This window comes from Eumetopias jubatus, unplaced genomic scaffold (genome assembly GCF_037043125.1).
Source record: "Eumetopias jubatus isolate StellerSeaLion01/CBP00866 unplaced genomic scaffold, mEumJub1_p1.0 scaffold_12, whole genome shotgun sequence".
Classification (NCBI taxonomy): domain Eukaryota; kingdom Metazoa; phylum Chordata; class Mammalia; order Carnivora; family Otariidae; genus Eumetopias; species Eumetopias jubatus.
This window is the reverse complement of record NW_028274818.1, coordinates 59,273,651-59,296,440: the sequence shown is the minus strand read 5'-3', so window position 1 is coordinate 59,296,440 and position 22,790 is coordinate 59,273,651. Positions and strand designations below refer to the sequence as shown.

The following is a 22,790-nucleotide window of genomic DNA, read 5'->3' as shown; positions in this document are numbered from 1 at the left end:
CTGCCCCATCGGAGGCCAGACTTCACCAACAGTGGGCAGCCTCCACCTGAGGCTTTCTAATGACAATTTCCCTGCAGAGGACAATTTCTAAGGACAATGTACAGAAAAAAAGAGCGGAACATAAAATTGTATTACAGCATGGTCCAAAATATGGGAAATGCAGTTAAAAGACGGAAACAACAAAAGACTAAGAATGGTTATCTCTAGGTAGGATTGTTATTCATTTATATCTTCTGCATAATTTTCTAGATCCTTTAATACTTATACAACGTAGAGAAAGTTGCTGGACACAAGATACAACTGTGCCACAATGTACTCAGTTTCTGGAACATCCCTGGAGGAAGGAGAGAGGCAGAAAGAAGTGACAGGTGTTTTTGTCAGGCCTGTATCTTTGGCCAGATACAAAGCCCCCAAATGTACACCTGCTCTCATTCTGTCTCAATCCTAAGCAGTTAATCAAGTTAATTATGAGCAATTGAGGCCCTGGGAGCCCTTACTGACTGAGAATTCAACTATAATTTATTTGTGAGTTACAGAGCCAAAGATGAAGTAAGCTTGCTTCTCTTTCATGAGCCCTTTCTCTGGTTTTTGCTTTTGTTTCTTTTCTTTGTTTTTGTTTTTAAGATTTATTTATTTATTTGAGAGAGAGAGAGAGAGAGCGCGCGCGCATGCAGAGGTAGGGGGGAGAGGGAGAGGGAGAGAGAGTCTTTTTAAGCAAACCCCATGCTGGGCGTACAGCCCAACTTGGGGCCGATCCCAGGACCCCAAGATCACCACTTGAGCCAAAACTAAGAGTTGGACTCAACCAACTTCACCACCCAGGCGCCCCCTTTTGTTTCTTTTTGTTTCAATATTAATGTCCTTTGGAGACCTGAACAACATTAACTGCCCCCAAAAATCCGCAGCAGAGCAGATTTCAGTGATGGAGCAGTATCCTTTAGCCCAAAGGGGGAAAGATGAAGGAGGGACTGTCTTCCTGTATTTTGTCAAGGCCTTGGGCACTAGGTCTTGACGATTAAGCCGGAGGATTGCTTCTCAGCCCTAAGCATTCTCCTAGAGGCCTTCTTCCCTGGCACAGGTCAAAGATGGGACCTAAGAGAGAGAAGTGAGCCAAAACAAGTATGTCTATCTGATGACCTCACCCCCAGAAAACAGGCAAGGAAGGGAGCTAGAATGAGAGAGCTGGGACACTGAGCATAAAAGGAAACAGCTCAAACAAAAGAGGGGTCATTTGTGGGTTCTCAAAAGCTAGTGTTAAAAAACAGCAGCCTTGACCTTCATGTTGGCATTGTGCCCTGAGGCTCCCTCATAGAGTTGTTAATTTCATATTCCCACCCCAATTCTGAGTGGGTGCCTTAGACACAGAGATGAGCCATGTGGATTTTTGTCTAATTAATTAAAACTGTTTTAGGGTCTTCTTTTTTCCTCTTTTCTTCTCTCTTCCCTGAATTCATTCATTTAGTCCATACACATTTACTGAGCGCCTACTATATTCTAGATACCATGCTGTCTGGAGAGTTAAGATGAAAGGAATTTAAAGATGAATGAGTCACAAACCCTTATGTCAAAAAGTTTACAGTTGAGATGAAGCAATGTGTGTGTATTGGGATGGGGAAGAGACAGACGTATGGTCTTTAACTGGGTGTGACAGGACGTATATTAGGACAAACGCCAGGGATGGTGGTGGAGCAAAGGCAGAGCGGTCAATTACTCACTAGGCGTGCTGCTCAGAGATCTCTTCAAGAAAAGGTCATCCCTGAGCTAAACCTTAAACATGATCTGGACAGAACTTCTAAAAGCAGAAATGGAACAGGAGGTAGTTCAGATACAAGCCACAGGCACAGAGCAGAGTGGGGTCTGCCTCCTGGAACATGGCTTCACAAAGGGCAGAGTCAGCAACAGGGCAAGAAAGGGAGGCTGAGGGCAGACCAAGGGGAGCCAGGCTACCAGGTCTGAACTTAATTCCACAGGCTACGAACCACACAAGGATTTCTCAGGGAAGAGTAAGATTAGACCTGTGTTTCAGCCAAGTTATTCTGGCCACAGGGTGTAGGATGCATTGATGGGAAGAGAGACAGCCTCTTCCATGTGAGAGCTCGTTACGAGAGCCCAAAAAGGAACGAGCACCAAAACTAGGCTACAGGATAGCAGAAATGGGAAGCAAACAGTAACTGGGAGAGACATTGCAGGGAGACACAAGGTAGAATCTGCATGACCTGACTGGGAAAGCAGAGGAATCAACTAGGCTTCAGGCGGAGTTACTCAAGAGTATGGTTGTGCATTTGGGCAACATCTAGAGATGATGAGGAATTCGGAAATTCCTCCTTTTGCTTTGGCAAAGCATTATGTAATAAACATCCTTGAGTATTGATAATGAACAGCTTGGAATAAGGGTGCTAGAGAAGCAGGAATCTCATAGAGGTCAGAGGCACTCATGGGCTGTGTGGGCTGGGGACTCTACTACTCTAAGCCTCAATTTCCTGTTCTGCAAAATGGGGATGATTTTATAATCTGTTTCACAAGATTGTTGTAAGGAGGAGAAAGGAATTGGCCTTTGTGCAGTACTTAGCAGAGAGTCTGACAGTAACTTTCAGTGAATATTAACTACGATTACTATTATCATCGGCACAGGATGCATACTGAACAAGGTCAGGGCCTTAACTTACACTAACATCAGAAAAAAACTAGCATTAGGAAAAATATTTTCCTAAAATGCCATGTGTTCTTGGTGGTTTCATAACACTCACTCAGTTGAAAATCACTTCATACTACATATTAAAAAAAAAAAACATAGTAGATGTCCTCCAAGCCTCCAATGGCTTCTTACCCATTTAAGTGAAATCTAAGGTTCTTACGATGGCCTTGTAAGCCCTGCATGGTTCGGCCCAAACTCCCTCTCCAATACCCATCTCTATTTTCCTACTTGCTTGCTTGACTGCAACCACAGCCTTGCTTTGCTCTTCCTCACTCATACTTGACATGTGCCCACCTTGGGGTCTTTGCACTTGCTATTCCCTCTGCTTGGAATGCTCTTTGCCTGACATCTTCGTGGTTTGCTTCCTCACTTCCTTCCAGTATTTGCTTAAATTTCATTTCCTCAAATAGGGTCTTTTCTGACCACCCTAAATTGCACCTTCAATCAGTCCCTATTCCCTTATCCTGCATTATTTTTCTTCATTCGACTTATTGTCCAATAATATGTTCAGACATCTTATTATATACATAATTGTTTCTTTATTGTCTGCATTCCTCACTATAAGCTTTGTAATGTTTGATGTGTTCTTGGCCCTAAAACTGAGCTTGGTATTCCACAGACTTTCCATATGTACTTATTGAATAAATGAAGCACTTCCTCTTGTAAATATTCTCTTGTCTTGGTTTCCCTGGTTTTCTCCTTGCTTCTTCAGACATTCCTTTTTAGTCATCTTTGCTGGGTTTTCCTCTTCTGACTTCTAAATGCTGGTGTTCTTCAGGACTCCATCCTAGAAACTTTTCTCCTCTCTTCACCCTCAGCCTAGGTGATCTAATCCATTTCTATGAATTTAAATACCATCTTTATGCCCAAATTGCTTCCAAATTCTGTCTCTAGCCCAGAACACCAGGCATAGACAGCCAACTGCCTACTTGACATCTCCACTTGAATGTATAAGAGGCATTTCAAAATTAACATATCCGTAACTAAATTCTTGATCCCCCTGCCATCCACATCCCAACCAAAACCTACCACTCTCTAGAATTTCTGAATAAGAAAATCAATCTGGGTGGAAAGAGGGAAAAACTGATCCATTTACATAGGACTTTGCTTAGGTAAGATTGAAAAAAAAATCAGTTGTATCAAAGAAGGAAAGGAGCAGGTAATAGAAATTATGAGGAGCATTGGACCCTCTTTGGTACCAGCACTGTCCTCCCTCCCCCAGTCCTTGCTATTTTAGAAAAAGACGTGACTTGCCACTGGGTTACTTAAGCCAAAACCCTAGAATTCCTCCCCTTTTCTCACTTCTACATCCAATCCACCAGTTAGTTCTTTTCTCTCCAAAGCACAATTTGAAACCATTCTCTCCCCTTCATTTCTCCTGTTTCTTTTCTGTTCTAGGTCACAATCACCTCTCACTTGGACTTCTGAACGGACCTCCTAACTAGTCACCCCATGCCCATTCTTGCTGCTTTGAACCTATTCTCCAAATAATAACAAGACTGATCTTCTTCAGCTGTAAACCATATCATGACTCTTTAAAAAAAAAATCTTTCAATGACCACCCACATACTTAGTAATACTTGAACCCTGGACAGTGCCATGTCCAAATTCCTGCTGATCACTCCATCCTCCGCATGCACCTTCTCCACCTGAGTGGACACACGAATGTAACATCAACCAATCTTCTGTCTATTCTGATGATACACCAGACTATTTATTGTCTGAGACCCTCACACGTGCTGTTCCCTCCATCTAGAATGCTCTTTTTTTTTTATTCTTCACATGATTAGCTCTATTCTTTAGCATCCTTTCTTGTTTTAAATGGTGTCTCCTCCGAGAGATTTGTCCTGATTACATATCTAAAAATTTAGCAGTTAAATCTATGTATTGTTTTAAAATGTCAAAATAAGGGGCACCTGGGTGGCTCAGTCGTTAAGCATCTGCCTTTGGCTCAGGTCATGATCCCAGGTGCTGGGTTCGTGCCCCACATCAGGCTCCCTGCTTGGCGGGGAGCCTGCTTCTACCTCTCCCACTCCCCCTGCTCTCGCTTTATCTCTCTCTGTCAAATAAATAAATAAAATCTTTAAAAAATAATAAAAAAATAAAATGTCAAAATAAGGTAAAGCAATCTTGGCCAAGGTAGAATAACAGGGAATCACTTTATCCAACGTCTTAAACAACTAAAAATTTGATCAAATATATAAAACAATGTTTTCAGACACTGGACATTGAGGAGCAGAGGTGCGTAATCCCTGCAAGAACAGAAACAAACAAGGTGAGCCATCTGATGGCCCCAGGTTGCTGCCTGGAGAGAGTATCCAGAATGCAGCAAGAGGGGTAACCGAGGCAGAGCCCTGTGGTCTCGCTGGGTTGAGGAGATGGAGCTGGTGTCTAGGTAGGTCACAGTGACTAGAGTTTGCAGGGCAGAGTACCAGAAAAGAGAGAACAGTACAAAGAAAGAGCTCTGGAAATCTGCTAAGGATCTCCCTTGAAGCTCCAGCTGAATAACTGCTCTGTGGATGTGTGGGAGGAAACTACACAGTGCCAGAGAAAGAACAACCTGAAAGGATTAGAAGGAACAATCCTTGAAATTCACACAGGGCTAGAAATAGTTTGTGATTCCATCAGCCAAAACGGAAAAACTTCCAAATTCATGGGTTGTCAGGCAGAGTACTAAGGGTATTATATCAACGGAGGAGAAAATTAGCCCTAAAGTTTGCTCTGATACCAAATAACAAAGCATAAAAGCAAGCCTCAAAAGGAGAAAAAACTATACTCCAACTGTTTCCAAATAACATAAATCTGTCCCAGAAAAAGCACAAGAATATTTATAAGAAGACAAAAATATGCAGCATTCAAAAAGATAAAATTTACAATTGTCATCAAATCAAAAATTACCACGTTTGCAAAGAAGCAATAAGGAGAAAAATCAATCAGTAGAACCAGACCCAGAAATGACACAGATGATGGACTGAACAGACAAGGACATTAAGAGTTATTGTAACTACTTCTTTGCCAATTTGGATGCCTTTTATTTTTTGTTGTTGTTGTTGTCTGATTGCTGAGGCTAGGACTTCTAGTACTATGTTGAACAACCGTGGTGAGAATGGACATCCCTGTTGTGTTCCTGACCTTGGGAGAAAAGCTCTCAGTTTTTCCCCGTTGAGAATGAAATTCACTGTGGGCTTTTCATATATGGCTTTTATGATATTGAGGTATGTTCCCTCTATCCCTACACTGTGGAGACTTCTAATCTAGAAAGGATGCTGTATTTTGTCAAACGCATTTTTCTGCATCTCTTGAGAGGATATTATGGTTCTTGTCCTTCCTTTTATTAATGTAGTGTATCATGTTGATTGATTTGCAGATGTTGAACCACCCTTGCAGCCCAGGAATACATTCCACTTGGTCGTGGTGAATAATCCTTTTAATGTATTGTTGGATCCTATTGACTAGTATCTTGCTGAGAATTTTTGCATCCGTGCTCTGTAAATGTCCTTTTTGGAAGGGCCTTTGTCTGGTTTTGGGATCAAGGTAATGCTGACCTCATAAAATGAGTTTGAAAGTTTTCCTTCCATTTCTATTTCTGGAAACAACTTCAGAAGAATAGGTATTATTTCTTTAAATATTTGGTAGAACTCCCCTGGGAAGCCATCTGGCCCTGGACTCCTGTTTGTTGGGAGATTTTTTACTACTGCTTCAATTTCTTTGCTGGTTATGGGTCTGTTCAAGTTTTCTGTTTCTTCCTAGTTCAGTTTTGGTAGTTTATAAGTTTCCAGGAATGCATCCATTTCTTCCAAATTGTCTAATTTGTTGGCATATAGTTGCTCATATGTTCTTAAAATTGTATTTCCTTGGTGTTGCTTGTGAGCTCTCTTCTTTCATTCATGATTTTGTTAATTTGGGTCCTTTCTCTTTTCTTTTTGATTAGTCTGGCTAGGGATTTATTGATTTTATTAATTCTTTCAAAGAACCAGCTCCTAGTTTTGTTGCTCTGTTTTCTTTTAATTTCTATATCATTGATTTCTGCTCTAATCTTTATTATTTCTCTTCTCCTACTGAATTTAGGCTTTATTTACTGTTCTCTTTCCAACTCCTTTAGATGTAATATTAGGCTGTATATTTAAGACTTTTCCTGTTTCGGGGGTGCCTGGGTGGCTCAGTCATTAAGCATCTGCCTTTGGCTCAGGTCATGATCCCAGGGTCCTGGGATCCAGCCCCATGTAGGGCTCCCTGCTCTGTGGGAAGCCTGCTTCTCCATCTCCCACTGCCCCCATTTGTGTTCCCCCTCTGGCTGTCTCTCTCTGTGTCAAATAAATAAAATCTTTAAAAAAAAAAAGACTTTCCCTGTTTCTTGAGAAATGCCTGTATTGTAATACACTTCTCTCTTAGGACCACCTTTGGTGCATCCCAAACATTCTGAACTGTCGTGTTTTCATTTTCATTTGCTTCTGTGTACTTTTTAAATTCTTCTTTAATTTCCTGGTTGACCCATTCAGTCATAGTGATTTGAAGGTGCACATGTACCACAATGCTTATAGCAGCAATGTCCACAATAGCCAAACTATGGAAAGAGCCCAGATGTCCATCGACAGATGAATGGATAAAGAAGATGTGGTGTGTATATATATACAATGGAATAGTATTCAGCCATCAGAAAGAATGAAATCTTGCCATTTGCAAAGATGTAGATGGAACTAGAGGATATTATGCCAAGTGAAATAAGTCAGTGAGGGAAAGACAAATACTATATGATTTCACTCATGTGGAATTTAAGAAACAAAACAGATGAACATAGGGGAAGGAAAGGAAAAATAAAATAAGATGAAAATAGAGAGGGGGGCAAACCATAAGAAAAGCTTAACTCTAGGAAATAAACTGAGGGTTGCTGGAGGGGAGGGGAGTGGAGACAAGGGATAATTGGGTGATGGGCATTAAGGAAGGTACTTGATCTAATGAGCACTGGGTGTTATATGCAACTGATGAATCACTAAATTCTACTAATAATACAGTATATGTTAACTAAATTGAACTTAAATAAAGAATAAAAAAAAAGAAGATGCAATGGAAACAAAAGCTTTCATAGTAGCTCCAAATATATACCAGGAATAAAACTAACAAAAAAAATGACACCACCTTTATGAGGAAATCTATAAAATTTTATTCAAGGACATTATTTTAAATCTAGCTTCTTATTGTACATTTTCTTCCTAACACATTAAAATTTGCTATTTAAAAAGACATATTCTTTTTAAATTCTTTGCAACTATAACAAGTTTAACTTAAGAATGGGGGAAAAACAAAAAAGCAATAACCAAAAAAAAGAAAAACCCATACTGGTTGATGCACTTGTTTTGTCATCTTCCCCTCAAACTCTCCCCACTGTACTGCAAACTTCTGGAGGGAAAAGATCTTGTTTGTCGTGCTCCTCACTCTGTCCCCCACCCAACACCTTTCACGGTGCTTGGCACAGAGTTGGCCTTTTACAGTTACAAAACATGAAAAGAACTTGAACCACTCGCTAGTCCTCTTTTCCTCTACCAGCTTTGACACACATTACGCAATAATGTACAGGAATTACGCCAAACCTTCCACGCGGCACCACCCCCGCCAACGCCTCATCCCAGCCAATCAGAATGCACTGCACCCATGACCAAGCTCCCCCTCCACCCTACCCCCACTGCCCCACGAGTCAGTCTCAGACTGTTTTTCTCCCAGTGAGGTCAATGCGGCTGCGCAACGCGCCCTGATTGGTCGAGAGCTGCCGGCCTTCGCGCGCAGGCGCCTGCCTCGGTTACTAAGGGCGGGAGCCCGGCGAGGGCGCCGGCAGCTTGTGGTGTCTCTGGCTCAGGTCGTCGAATCCTGGCCTCGCTCGCCATGCCAAACCGCAGGGCCAGCCGTAATGCCTACTATTTTTTTGTGCAGGAGAAGATCCCCGAACTACGGAGGCGAGGCCTGCCTGTGGCTCGCGTAGCTGATGCCATCCCCTACTGCTCTGCTGACTGGGCGGTAAGACTGGAGGGAGTGGGGGGGGCAGGGGAGTCCAGGGGGGCGGACCAGACAGTTGGGCAAGTGGAAGGGTGAGGCGACAAGGAAAGGGGCCTCAAGGAGGCCAGTGACCCCTTGGCCCCTGCTGGAGTGGAAGGAAGCCCCCTGTTCCCGGCTTACGGCACACCAAAGCAGGAACCACTTGTAATGTCTGGGCTTCTGCCTCTGGGGCCTAGGGCACTCGGTCCTTATTGCTGTTTCTCTCCTTTCTCAACCCTGTTAAATGTCCCCCAAGCTTTTGAGGGAGGAAGAAAAGGAGAAATATGCAGAAATGGCTCGAGAGTGGAGAGCAGCCCAGGGAAAGGACGCTGGGCCTTCAGAGAAGCAGGTAAAGTTAGCCTGGGAAGAGCCGCTACCTGCCTGGCACAGAGGCATGTTCACTAAATGCTGGATGAGTGAGTGGGTGAATGCCAAGGGTGGACCAGTGGGTGATTCAGTTTAGTGCAAAGAAGAATTTTTCTTTTTTTTTCCCCTGGTGTCAGAAAGCCTGTTAAAAAGCCAACAGGTTTCCTAACTAGGCACATGTTGTTATTTGGTGTTGAAAGGCTGGGGGAATCCCTGTTAGGAAACCTGCAACCAATAAACCATGATCAGTGATGAGTGTTGGGTTTTAAGGTTTGTACTAGATGATCTCTAAGGGTTCCTTTCAACCCCTTTATGATTAAAGACCCCCCTTTTTTTATGTTTAAAAGTAGTTTGGACCATTCTCTCTTTTTAAATGACACCTGAAACCAGGCACACTGTGGTGTTTAAAATATTAAAATAACAAAACTTGCACATGTTGGTGAATGTTAGTGTGCCTTATAGGTAAGAGTTGAATAAAGCTGATTTGGGTAAATTTATGTGTAGTAGAATGGTAAAGTACTAAATAAACATTTTCTTGTTGATTTGTATCAGGAAAATTCAGTGTAATTGTGGACTTTTCCCCCTCCGTGTTCTTTCCATTTTTTTTTTTTAAGATTTTATTTATTTATTTGGCAGAGACAGAGGGAACACAAGCAGGGGCAGTGGGAGAGGGAGAAGCAGGCTTCCCGCCGAGAAGGGAGCCCAATGTGGGGCTCGATCCTAGGACCCTGGGATCATGACCTGAGCCGAAGGCAGACACTTGACTAAGCCACCCAGGCGCCCCTGTTTTTTCCGTTCTTACATAGTAAAATTCCATTCTTACTTTAATCTGTCAACATTGGATTGAAATTCAAGAGCGCTTTGCTTGCTTTAGGTTTGAGAGATTTTTATTTTGTAGATGTATGTTTGAATAGAAGCTCTAATCAGTTGAATTGGTACTTAGTTATATAGGGGAACCTTGATTTTTTTTTTAACTATAATTTCTGATAAGACCTTTTCCCTCAAAATGTAAGCCATGCTGTATATGTACCTCATTGAGTTTTGAAGTCAGCATGATTGGGTTTTTACTTTAAGTGAAAAACAAATTACTTTGTCGAATGATGTTCTTTTGGCCACTTGGGGGATTAATTTAGATTATCAGTAGTGGGCAAATGGTTGTTGAATTGGTCGATTACCACTCACCTTTTGATTCAGAATATTTATAGATTTTGCCCTTGTCTGCCTTTGGGAGTTGGTGTCACTGACAGATATATGCTTATTTACTCATTGGGCTCATTGGCCTACAGAGGTTACTGAAGTTATCTGTGAACTGTTTTTCAGTTATTTTGCTGAATTTAAGTATTTGTATAAAGTGCCCAGTAAGAGTTTGAGTATGTGATCAATTATTTTCTTCCTCTTTAGAAACCTGTTTCCACCCTACTGAGGTGGCCAGGCATGCTTGTACCAAGGCAGAATGTTTCACCCCCGGATATGTCAAATTTGTCTCTAAAAAGTGATCAAGGTAGAGTAATCCTAAAAGCAAAACGCTTAGATAAGTGTAGGTGCGCAAAACACAATGATATATTGATCAGTAATTTATGTGTTCTGTTCATTTTGATCCTGCATTTCAGAATAATCGACTACAGGTGTTCAAATATGGTGATGCTAAAGTTGTAAAAAATCGGGTAATTTGCATTTGTTGAAATAACAGTGAAGAGATTTTTTTTTGTTTTATACGAAAATCTGGTCTCTTGGTTAATAACCGCTTTATATGTTACTAAATAAACTTCTTAAATTTAAGTGTTTATAGCTAGACCCTTAAATACATTTAAATTATAAAGAGGTTGAATTGAGCTAGCCTAGAGAAGAACTTAGCTAATAAGAATCTTTCTTATTCCTTCTGGCTGTTTTGTGTTCTGACTTTGTTGAAGAGTAATAAGCTTTTAACAGTCTTTTTTTTTTTTTTTAAATATTTTATTTATTTGTCAGAGAAAGAGAGCACAAGCAGGGGAAATGGCAGGCAGAGGGAGAGGGAGAAGCAGGTTCCCTGCTTAACCGACTGAGCCACCCAGGTGTCCCAACTTTTAACACTCTTAAATGTGGCCAATCCTGTTAAATAAGACCCTTCACACATTCTCATATTTCTTTCTTTAGAGAATTTATCGGTGTTCTCGTGTATATTGGTAAAAAGTGAAGAGTGAACTAAATTGTCCATAGTTTATATCAGAGTTTTTCTATACTGATTCTACTTGGCTTTATTTCCTAAACCTCTTGTATTTGTTGAATATGGGTCACGCTTTTCTTAAGTCATTTCTAAAATTTGGGGCTTATGTTTAGCTAAATTATGTAGAGCTGGCTGCAAGTTTGAATAATTTTGTTGCTTCATGCAGAGTGGTTACCGCTGTAGTTCATAAGTGTAATTATAAAAATTTTGATTCATTTATCTGGTACAGATGATTAGTTTTCTCTTTTCCAGCTCTTAGGATTATGGGAACACAAGGAAAATGGTTCTAAACTTTTGCTTTCGTAGAGGAGTCAACTCTCAACTGTTTGTGTTGTCTTACTTTTTTTTCTTATTTTTTTTAGCTATCCTTGGAGGCATTTTTTATTTTTTGAACATTTTTAGCCATGGTGAGCTACCTCCTCATTGTGAACAGCGCTTCCTCCCTTGTGAAATAGGCTGTGTTAAATATTCTCTCCAAGAAGGTATTATGGCAGATTTCCACAGTTTTATAAATCCTGGTAAGTAGAGTGAGTAGATGCTAGATCTTAAACAGTATGCATTTTATCTTGACTTTATTCAACAGGATTTGTTTTCTTAAGGGCTGATGTATTATTCTTAAAGTGTAATAAGACTTCATCGTAATTGGTTGAAAAATTGTTAAGAAATAGGTGTTTACACAGTTTTTTAGTTTAAGCTTTTAATCTCAAGGAAACATTAGAGTTGGGTGGGTAGTATGACTGAAAAATAGATAGCCTGTTTGCTTACCTGTGGCCTTACATCTTGGAATTTTCTAAAAGCTTTTTATGCCTTTGCTCTTTTATTTCTTTAACCCAAACTTCACCTTGGAGATCACTAGATTTTAACCTGCTGTTGTTTTATAACTTTGAGCAAAGTTCCTAACCTTTCTGAACTTACTAGCTTATCTGTAAAGTGGGACTAATATGTATCGTTGGCTGCTCTAAGGAGTACGAGAGAAGGTGTGAAGATAGCCTGATACGTAATAGTGTCTCAGATGTTCTCAGGAGCTCTTCTGGCTGTTCCACCCAGCAAACCAAGTAGGGATGAAGACCTAGGATTCCATTAGGTTCCCAAGAGGATAGTTAAAGGACCAGTATACCTTTAAAGGCAAGTAGGAGAAACACATAGGGAGGCGAGTGAAGGGGTAGAGGTTGGGGAAAGAAGAACTTCATCTTTCATTTTGTCAGTTGCTTTAAAATTCATTAGAATAAGCCAGCACTTTTTCTTGTGTTTCAGTGACAGAGAAACTAATCATCCTACTCACACTTGTGAGAGCTGCTGCTTAAGATAAATTAAATAACTAGTTTTCTTCATATGGTTGTAAAACATTAAAAAGATTGAATTTGGAGACTTTTTTTTTTTTTTTGAGATCTACGTACATGAGGCCCTATGTTAAGGGCCTCATGGACCCCTAGCTAAGACTCCTTAAGCAAGTTTTCTTTACTATTTCTTTTCCGTAAGGAGTAACTTCCTTTTTAAAGTAGTTTATTTTTTTTATTTTTTATTTTTTTATTTTTTTTAAAGATTTTATTTATTTGAGAGAGAGAGAATGAGAGATAGCACGAGAGGGAAGAGGGTCAGAGAGAGAAGCAGACTCCCTGCTGAGCACGGACCCCCGATGCGGGACTCGATCCCGGGACTCCAGGATCATGACCTGAGCCGAAGGCAGTCGCTTAACCAACTGAGCCACCCAGGCGCCCCTTTTTAAATTAGTTTAGACAATATACCAAAATTCTTTAAGAGTCATCATTCCTTTGGTTTAAAAAAAAATAAACCTCTATGAAAGTTTAATTTTTTTGTATTTTCACATAGCAATAGCCATTACCTACCTATGTTAGGACTTGGTCATCCTGTGGCATATGGCTGTAGCAAAACCAGACAGCTGCTCTCAACAAAATATTTTGTATTACAGGTGAAATTCCACGAGGATTTCGGTTTCATTGTCAGGCTGCAAGTAAGTATAAGGGAATGGGATAGAATAATAGGCATTGAGTGTGTATGTACCTGGTTAAGACTTCCTGCTTTACATGGACACATAAAACATAAGTTGGGGGAAGAATAACATCATTGTTGGAGAATCTTCATAGAAATGGTAGGTGGTGTATGTGATCCTTAAAAAATTTAAAATTAAATAGACTTGTGGGATACCAAAGGATATGACTGTATACCTAAACTCTGAACTAAAGTCTTCTACAAACTAGGTTTTAACCAGTTTCCTCTGTGATTAGAATGAAAATCATGATAATAGTTTTATTTTTTATTTACATTCAAAAGTGTCATTGTTTTATTAGTTTTTTTTACTTAAAAATGTAGACAGCTAGCCTATAGAAGTATTTTGAAATTAGAAATAAGCTTTTCAAATCTGCCATAACAAGCAGCTATTTTTTTATATTTATAATGCTGTTCTTTATAAATGAGAATAATATTTTAGAGTCCCTTTTGGTTATGTCCTTTGAGTTTTTTCCAATCTTAGTGAAAAATATATACTAGACTTTTTTTGTTTGCCTGGGATCAGGGCAAACAAAAGTAAGGGCAAATTTTTTTAGTTGGTCCCTTTATAGCTTTGAATGAGAAACAATACAGAAGAGGAATTCTGTTGTAGATTTTGAAGTGTGAACCTAGCTAATCTCCTCACGTGTTACATCATCTGAAGTTATTAACTAAATAGGTGGTAGTAAGACAAAAATAGAAACTTAGCTGGTGAATTAACTTCTTTTTTACTTCACCTGTTTCTGGTTTGTTCATCGGTTGAGCACTTTGGAATCCCTGCTGTCTGCCAGACTCTCATTTGCGAGCATGCCACTGGCCTTACTGTTCATTATTTTGGTTCTGATAAATACTTGATTTTTAAAAAGTTTTTAAGGCTTCTTTTTCCAGCATTTTCAAGTTAACCAAGTTAACAGAAACCTATTAAAGACTCTAGGAATGTTTTCTTAATTTATTTTTCAAACTAATTGAAATTGAACACAATTCATTCAGGAAAGCTCATTGGTGAGCTGCTTTGGAGCTCGCCAATTTAGACAGGTCTTAAATTGCCAATTTGGTAACCCTGGGAAGTGTGCCAATTAAAGAAGATAAATGACTCTTAGAGTGATGGCTATGTTGACATAACTAAAAATGCTTATGCTGCTGTAATCAACCTGGTGCTTAGGAAAAGATCATGGTTCATAGAGGAATACACTGAAGCAGACTTACATGTGGATGCAGAGTGAGTAGAAGCTAAGGAATGTGCGTGTAGATCTTTCAGATGCTTCTGTGCTAAGTCAAAGTGAAGTGAAATCAAGTGAATACTTCATGGATGGGCATGATGGTTTAGCACATTACAATCAAAGAATTTCAAGTTTGGAAGAGGTATTGATATGGAATCTGTTGATTTCCCTATCTTCACTGCCATGTTTTTCTTGGAGGGGGTACTTCACGTTCTGTAAGAGTTTGTGGGGGTAGGAGGTCTTTGGTCCTTCTCATTCTCCCCCACTTTAACCAGCGGAGTTCTGATTCTGTCCATTTTACTGCTTAATTTTCTTGAGAGAAGTTCTGCTTTAAAACAAGCAAAGCTTTGAGAACTGCTTTCAGTTTCCTATACAAAAGGTCTATCGGCTTTTAAAATCTTCATACACAAAGAACGTAACATTGACTTAAGGTATAAAGAACATTCATGAACAGCAGTGCATTCCCCAGTCAGCAGAAGAAATAAGGGCAGTGTGCTATCATTGAAGGTCATTATATCTCTCCTTGATTGCATCCCCCTCCCTCTTTATAAGAGAGACACTATTTGGAATTTTGTGCTAATCATTTCCTTTCTTAATAGGTTTATTGTGAATACATTTTTTTTTTTGAGAGTATGCATGAGCAGGGGTTGGGAGGATGGAGGGGAGGGGCAGAGGGATAGGGAGAGAGAATCTTAAGCAGGCTCCATGCTCCACTTGGGGTTCAAACCCACGACCCTGAGATCATGACCTGAGCTGAAATCAAGAATTGGACACTTGGGCCGCCTGGGTGGCTCAGTTGTTAAGCATCTGCCTTCAGCTCAGGTCATGATCCCAGGGTCCTGGGATCAAGCCCTGCAAGGGGCTCCCTGCTCAGTGGAGAGTCTGCTTCCTCCTCTCCCACTCCCCCTGCTTGTGTTCCCTCTCTTGCTGTCTCTCTCTGTCAAATAAATAAAGTCTTAAAAAAAAAAAAAGAGTTGGATGTTAACCAACTGAGCCACCCAGGCATCCTGTGAATATATATTTATTTAAATTATGTATTTAATTTTGCTTTTTTTTTTAACTTATATAATTAACATTGAGTGCTGCTTTCGGTACCTGTATTCTCCTTCACTCAACATTACCTTTTCCCAGTTTTTCTGTTGGATTGTCCTTTACATTGGTTTGTGGAATTTTATTATGTATCTGATTTAATTGCAGACTTAATTGCAGATTGATTTAATTTGCAGATACCTATTTTCAGTTTGTGCATTATATTTTTTTATTGCCATTATGGTGTCTTTTAATGACTAAAAGTTTTTATTTTTAATTTAGTAAATGTATCAATCTTTTCCCTTATGTTTTGAGGGGTTTTAGTGTCTTATTTAAGAATCCTCTTTTACCTGAAGGCCATAAATGATAGTTTTTATTGTTTTGTTTTTCATATCCAAGTTCTTAATCCACCTGGCATTGACTTGTGTATGGTGTGAAGTAGAGATTTTTTTTATTTTTTTCCCATGTGGATAATTAGTTGTCTCAGCATCATTTATTCAGTAAGCAATTTGTTCCTCAGTATGTAGTGCCACATTTCTGTTGATGCCTGGGTCTTTTTGATATCTTTTATTTTGTTCTATTGGTCTACTTGGTTTTTGGTACCCATACCAGTAAACACAATATTTTAATACTTAGGCAATTTCCTTGACTTTGTTTTGGAACATCATCGTTATTTGACCCTTTGCTCTTCCATACAATTTAAAGTCAGAGTATCATGCTTTACAAAAAGCTTTGTTGAAATTTAGATTGGGATTACCTTTAAATCTTCAGATCATTTTGGAGAAAACGGACAGCTTCATGATATTCTATCAGTGAACAGGAGTCTATTTTTTTAGATCTGTAATGCCTTATAATTCTTATAATTTTTTTCACAATGATCTTAACATCTTGTTAAATTTATAGCTTATAAATTTTATTATTTATAAGTGATATCTCCTAGAATTATATTTTTATTTACTTTTGTATTTTAGTTTTATCCAGCCATTGCTAAACTATAACTCTTTTGAGTTTTTAGTAAATTTCTTAGTCATATCTGTGAAATGACCTCTTTCTAATCTATATATTTTTTTATTTAAAACTTTAAAAATTTGTTTTAGGGTGCTGGCTAGGAACTCTAGTTTCTAATGTTTCCCCATTAGAGTATGCTGTTTGCTGTGCTTTTTGTTTCTTTTTTCTTCTCTCATTTTTTGGATGCACTCTTGATCAGGGTTAAGTTCCCTTCTATTCCTAGCTTGGTTAGAGATACCAGTTGTACATTTTAATGAGTGGTTTTTCTGTGTCTCACTTGATTTGTGTCTTTTGTTCATTTGGTAATTTGCTAATGCTAAACCAACCTTAAATTCCAGCAGTAAACCCAGTATAATCAGTACATAGCTCTTAAATTGCTGGATTTGGTTTGCTCATATTTTCTTTTAGGATTTGTGCAGTTATGTTAAAGACTGAGATTTATCTTACCTAATTTTGTTACCAGGGTTATTTTGCTGTCCTAACATGGGTTAGAGAATGTGTCTTCAGTTTTTTGAATTTACCTTTGGTTCTTTATGGTTTTGCAGAAATTATCAATGTTTTTTTATTTTCCTGAACATTTAAAGTCTTATGTCTGATAACCCTATTATAGAGATCTTCTTTATGGATCTGTTGGTTATCTTGATGTTCAGTCAAGTTATCAGAGCTCTTCATATTTCTGATTATTTTTGAGTGCTGAACAGTAGATAGGAAAACTTGTTATTCCTCTCCAAAAAATATTTATGATTGATTCTGGCAGAAAACCGCTGTCACTAGCCATCTCAGAGTACCATAGTCCAATTTCAGAGATTGAGATAATACAAAATTGGGTTCAGACATTTTAAGAGTCCCATCTATTTCTCATTATCTGTAAAAAAAAAAAAGGGGGGGAAAGGTAGATTACCACCAAAGGGCCATCTGTGAAATTTGTAATTGACTTGATAGCATAAACAATGGAAGCCAGAAGACAATGGTATATATTAAGTATATAATTAAAAATTCAAGTAATACTGGAGTAATATTTTTTAAAAGATTTTATTTTTAAGTAATCTCTACACCCAACATGGGGCTTGAACCCACAACCCAAAGACTTAAAGAGTCACATGCTCCACCGACGTAGCCAGCCAGGTGCCTGTAGAGTAATATTTTTAATTCTTACAAGTCTAGGTCTGTTGAAAACTGCTCATTTTCTCAGAATCTAAATCTCCTCTTCCAGAATTGGTAAATGCCCAAATTACCAATGAACCCAAATGCCAGAATGAAGCTCTCTAGCATTTCTTCCTCTCCAGGATTTTGGACCCCTAATTCCTTGCTGCTGTTTTATCTCTGCAGTGCTTTCAGGCAGGTGTTTCATTTGTTCAGCTTTTCTCTAGTCTGTCATTATCAGAAATTAAACTCTTCTGTATCCTTTTTTATAACTATATGCTGAAATTTATAATTTGATCCCCTCAGATATAAGTATGATTATTTAAAATCTGTGCCGAATAACTTCAGTAGCTGAAATACCTTTGGATCTCTTCCTATCAAATTTGGTTTGGGTTTCATTCTTCTTTCTTCATGTATCTGGTTATTCATTTTTTTTTAAAGATTTTATTTAAATGACAGAGACACAGCGAGAGAGGAAACACAAGCACGGGGAGTGGGAGAGGAAGAAGCAGGCTTCCCATTGAGCAGAGAGCCTGATGCGGGGCTCAATCCCAGGACTCTGGGATCGTGACCTGAGCCGAAGGCAGACGCCTAATGACTGAGCCACCCAGGCGCCCCTGTACCTGGTTATTCATATAGACTGAAAAAAAAAATTTTTTTTTTAGTGTGACAAATTTATTGGTATTTAAGATTTATTTTAGGGCAGGAAGGAGGAGAGAGGGAGAGAGAGAATCTTGAGCAGACTCCCCACTGAGCTTGGAGCCTAACATGGGGCTTAATCTCAGGACCCCAAGATCATGAACAAAGAAATCAAGAGTTGGACACCTAACCAGCTAAGACACACAGGTGCCCCAAATTTATTGGCATTTTAGTAAAGACATTGATCTCAGTCGTTTCTCTCCCATCGTGACCCTAGATTAATATTTCATTTGAGTCCAGAAAAGAACATGTAGGAAAGGGATGTTATTTTAACGTAAACAGTAAAATGGACAGAAGTGGAAAGTTTGCTTACATTAAAGCAAGTTAAATTCACGTATCTTGATATAATTAAATCATGTAAGAACTAATAGTTCTATATACATTTCCATTGTTTGGGGCTTACTCTAAACTTAAACGCAAATGAACAAAGTGTTAGGGATAAATACAGGTTCCTTCTCTATTACCTTTAAAAGAGCCCAGCCAGTAGTTATCACCAATAAAATAGTCTGAAGCTGCCTCCAAATTAAGCACCGCAGGAGGTTTCAAGGAAATCATTATACTGTATGTTTCTTTTATCTGTGTCTCTGCTTGTAAAGATGTGAAAAATCACATGAAAAAATTTCATATACAAAAATTTTTTTAAAACCCTATAATACATAGATCTGACAAAGTATATGTGGTCAAAGATCCCATAAGACATGTTTAAAGATGCATTTTCTTTTACCTTCAGTACCTAAGCTGTACTTTTGAGAGGCCATTGATTCATATGTATACACTTCGAATCCTATTACTGTGCTAAAATAAGAATTTTTTTTTTTATTAAGTCCAAATCAAATTCACTTTCACAAGTTAGTAACTTAAGCTTTAACAGAGTTGCAGAAAACATCATTCTCCTTTTCATCTTCATACAATGTTGCTTTTTTGGTTCTACCTTTAAAAAAAAACCCAGCCAAATATTTATTATATGTACATTTAAATTTTTGATGGTGGCCTGTATTTGAAAAGAGCTCCCTTGTGATTTGCCTCAGGATCTGGTAGAAATGCTTACAGGGACTAGCTAATAACAAAAACCAAGGGAAGCACATTCAAAATACTGATTTACTTTGGTAGCAAATGGTCTTTGAAGACCAATGAAGGTAGACAAGACCCATTAAGGTGAAGTGGACTATTTCAAATACTCAACAATTTACATGAAATTAAAAGTTTTTTTAAAGAGCTAAGCATCTATACCAACTGATAGCAGTGCAGTACCTTGTTCATGATGACTTGAAACAAAACAAATGCCCATTAGGAAAAAAGCTGTATTTTAATTTAATATATTCCAGTAACATTTTCCTCCCAATACAATACTCCCTCTCTATAAGGCTGTTCCTGGGAGCCAGAGAGTTTAGATTAATAAGGGAGTTAAGACTAATTGCTTGCAGTTTAAATAGATGATAACTTTTTGCCTCCCTTTTAATGTGCTAATAGTTGTGTCTAAAAAAATATGCAATTCTTAGAAAAGTACCATTTCTGATTTTTTTTTAAATTATCTGTAACCTTTTGGAAACTAATCACATGACACTACAAAATTAGCAAATGTGAAATCTGAATACAAAACATAAATTAACTCTAATTTCAAACTCTTATTTATTAGAGTACCACCACCCAATCTTAAAAAAGAAAAAAAAAATTGTGGCTCCAAGGATATTCTTTTACCCTTCTTTAAAAAAGGAAACTATTCCTTTTAACTTTACACCCACGCCATCCTCCAGTTTTAAAACACATCATTTGTCTTGGTCGTGGGCATTTCTGAGATGAGATTTTATATTTCGCTCCCATAGCTTCTGGTTATCAGAGAAACCATGCTTTCCTTTATTGAAGGAGTTGGGATGTAGATGTATCCCTTCCAGTATTCTTCATTCTCGTCTTCGGAGGCGTTTCCTTTGTTTCACTGTCTTCCTCTTCATTAAAAGCTGCTGCTACTGAAAAGGTTTTTGGAGCAAGAGTTGAAACCATTTTTTTAGGTTTATTTGATCCAAGTTTGATGGATATGGCTGAGGCTTTCTTTGTTGTCTGACTACCTATGGCAAATCCAAACTTGGAGATGTTTGTAGGCTTTGTTGGGAAGTCTGCAAGCTGCTTCTTCAGCAGCTTGCTTCTCAACACTGCGACTGGAACTTTCCCCTCCATTACTCCAGAGGCTCCAGCTTACCTTGGCTTCTCAGGCCTCTCCTCTTCCATCTTCCTGTCCACTATTTTCCCTGCCACGCTGGAAAAAAAAAAAAATTTTTTTTTAAAGTAATTTGGGGCTTATAACGATGTTCCCTTCATCCAGAGAGGATTTATGTTTGCTTTTGCTAGATAGCAAACCAGGTCCCAAAAGCTGTCAAAAGCACACTTCTCAGCTGTTCAGTTTCCTCTTCTGGAATTAGCAAATAACTGCAGGGGGAAAACTGCCCCCAAAGCTAGGCTCTCTGGAGAGCCTCTCTGGATTTCTGTATTCTCTTGCATCTGGATCTAATAATTTCTTGCTACTGTGTGTGCTCTTGATATCCTCAGGTATTTTAAATTTTTGTGGGAGGTTGGTCTGAATTATTTGGTCCATTTTTTTTTTTTACTGGAAGTGGAAATCTTAATCCTACAACCTTTTAAACAGCAGTCATTGCTGTTAAGTTCTCCAGCCTTATATGTATAAAACAGATTCATGAAAGGTAGATGGGAATAATGAAAACATATAGAGGCTTTTAAATCTGGGTTTGAGTCCTGACTCCCATTGTTTGCCAACTATTAACCTACTGTGCTAACTTCTGTGATTGTCAGTTGTGTCTTCTCTAATATGTGTATATCCCCTATCTCATAAGATTATGGGATAAACTATATAAAGTACCTAACCATAACTAGGCTTGGTACAAGTGCTTAAATATGAGTTACCCAGTACTGTCTTCCTGAACTACTTCCTTACCCACTTCGTAATATTTGTCTTGGTCAAATTTTGAACTCCTTTCTCCTTTTTATTCCCTTCAGGTGATTCTAGTCACAAGATTCCTATTTCAAACTTTGAATCTGGGCATGACCAAGCAACTGTGTTACAAAACCTTTATAGGTTTATTCACCCAAATGCAGGAAACTGGCCACCTATCTACTGCAAGGTAATTTCATTGTAAGAATTTTTTTTAAGGCATTCACTTAGATACTGAAAGATCCATGAAAGGTATCCAAAGAAAGTAAGTTTGCTTGTATGTTAGCTGTATGTGTTAAAACATGTTCATTCTGAATCGTTTTGAATGTGATTAGGTATAATAATTCCTGTGGTTTTATAGGGATTCTGAAGACTGCAAAAGCTGAATGTATTTCTACTTTGATCTCATGTTTTTAGTTTCTCCTGCTGAAATATCTTCTCAGTATCTTTTTACTCTGAAGAAAGGGTGTCCTAATCTGTACACACCCATCCTTCTAAGTAAGATCACTGTTTATTCAGAACTGTTTTTGTAGCAATCTCTTGACCCTCTTTTGTAATCTTTAGAGCCCTTATTCTTTATTTTGTCTAAATTCTTTTAGCTAGTAGTTGAAGAACTGGGTTTTAACCTTACTATTTTAGTGTAACCATGAACAGATTACCTTATCTTTTTCTGAACATTGGTTTCTTCATGTGCCTACCCTAGATTTCCCTTGCTTTTCAGAGAGTCTGTTAACATTGCTTTATAAATGTAACTGGTTATTAAGAGCAGTAGTCTTTTAAAATACATGCTGCTCTTTTTTATGGTTCTCATTTAGTTGTCACAAACTCTTTAGTCTTTCCCTTCCTGCCACCCCCACCTCCCCAGTTTGAAAGGACAGCAATTGATTAAAATTAACTCAATGTAGGAGAAAATACAAGTAATTTTTTTCTCTTCTCCAGTCTGATGACAGAGCCAGAGTCAACTGGTGTTTGAAGCATATGGCAAAGGTATCAGGTAAGTAAAACTAGGTCACTGTTGAAGTGCATTATAATAACTGTATTTCCATTTTGGTACACATGTTCTATGTGCCTAAATTCAGTAATTGTTTGTCTTTTTCTGTTTACCTATGGAAGAAATCAGGCAAGATCTAGAACTTCTCACTGTAGAAGATCTTGTAGTGGGGATCTACCAGCAAAAGTTTCTTAAGGAGCCCTCTAAAACCTGGGTTCGGAGCCTCCTAGATGTGGCCATGTGGGATTATTCTAGCAACACAAGGTATGGTGATTTTGTGATAAGTGATTTTGACTTTTTGAACTGAGAAAATATGGCAGGATTAATTTTTCCTTTTTGATCAAGAGGCAGTATTTTCCTATGAAACTTTGGAATTATTATTTCTTTGAATAGTAAGATTACATTGATTGTCATTTTGTCTACAACTAGAAACAAAACACTACCAAATAACTGACATGGTG

At 38.4% G+C, this 22,790-nt stretch overlaps 1 protein-coding gene across 3 annotated transcripts in view; it reads left to right on the top strand.

The window, feature by feature from the left end:
• The first annotated feature begins 8,572 nt into the window (after window positions 1–8,572).
• Window positions 8,573–22,790, top strand: part of MAEL (maelstrom spermatogenic transposon silencer) — a 38,122-nt gene continuing 23,904 nt past the window's right edge. Inside the window, exons 1-8 of one of the 3 annotated variants that reach the window (XM_028111886.2) lie at window positions 8,573–8,704; window positions 8,979–9,071; window positions 10,490–10,589; window positions 11,654–11,809; window positions 13,222–13,263; window positions 21,404–21,528; window positions 22,278–22,332; window positions 22,452–22,593. In XM_028111886.2, the coding sequence (XP_027967687.1) occupies window positions 8,573–8,704; window positions 8,979–9,071; window positions 10,490–10,589; window positions 11,654–11,809; window positions 13,222–13,263; window positions 21,404–21,528; window positions 22,278–22,332; window positions 22,452–22,593 (845 nt within the window). Of the gene's footprint in view, window positions 8,720–8,978; window positions 9,072–10,489; window positions 10,590–11,653; window positions 11,810–13,221; window positions 13,264–21,403; window positions 21,529–22,277; window positions 22,333–22,451; window positions 22,594–22,790 lie in introns of all 3 variants that reach the window. The other 2 variants (XM_088016843.1, XM_028111887.2) reach the window with 2 other exon arrangements.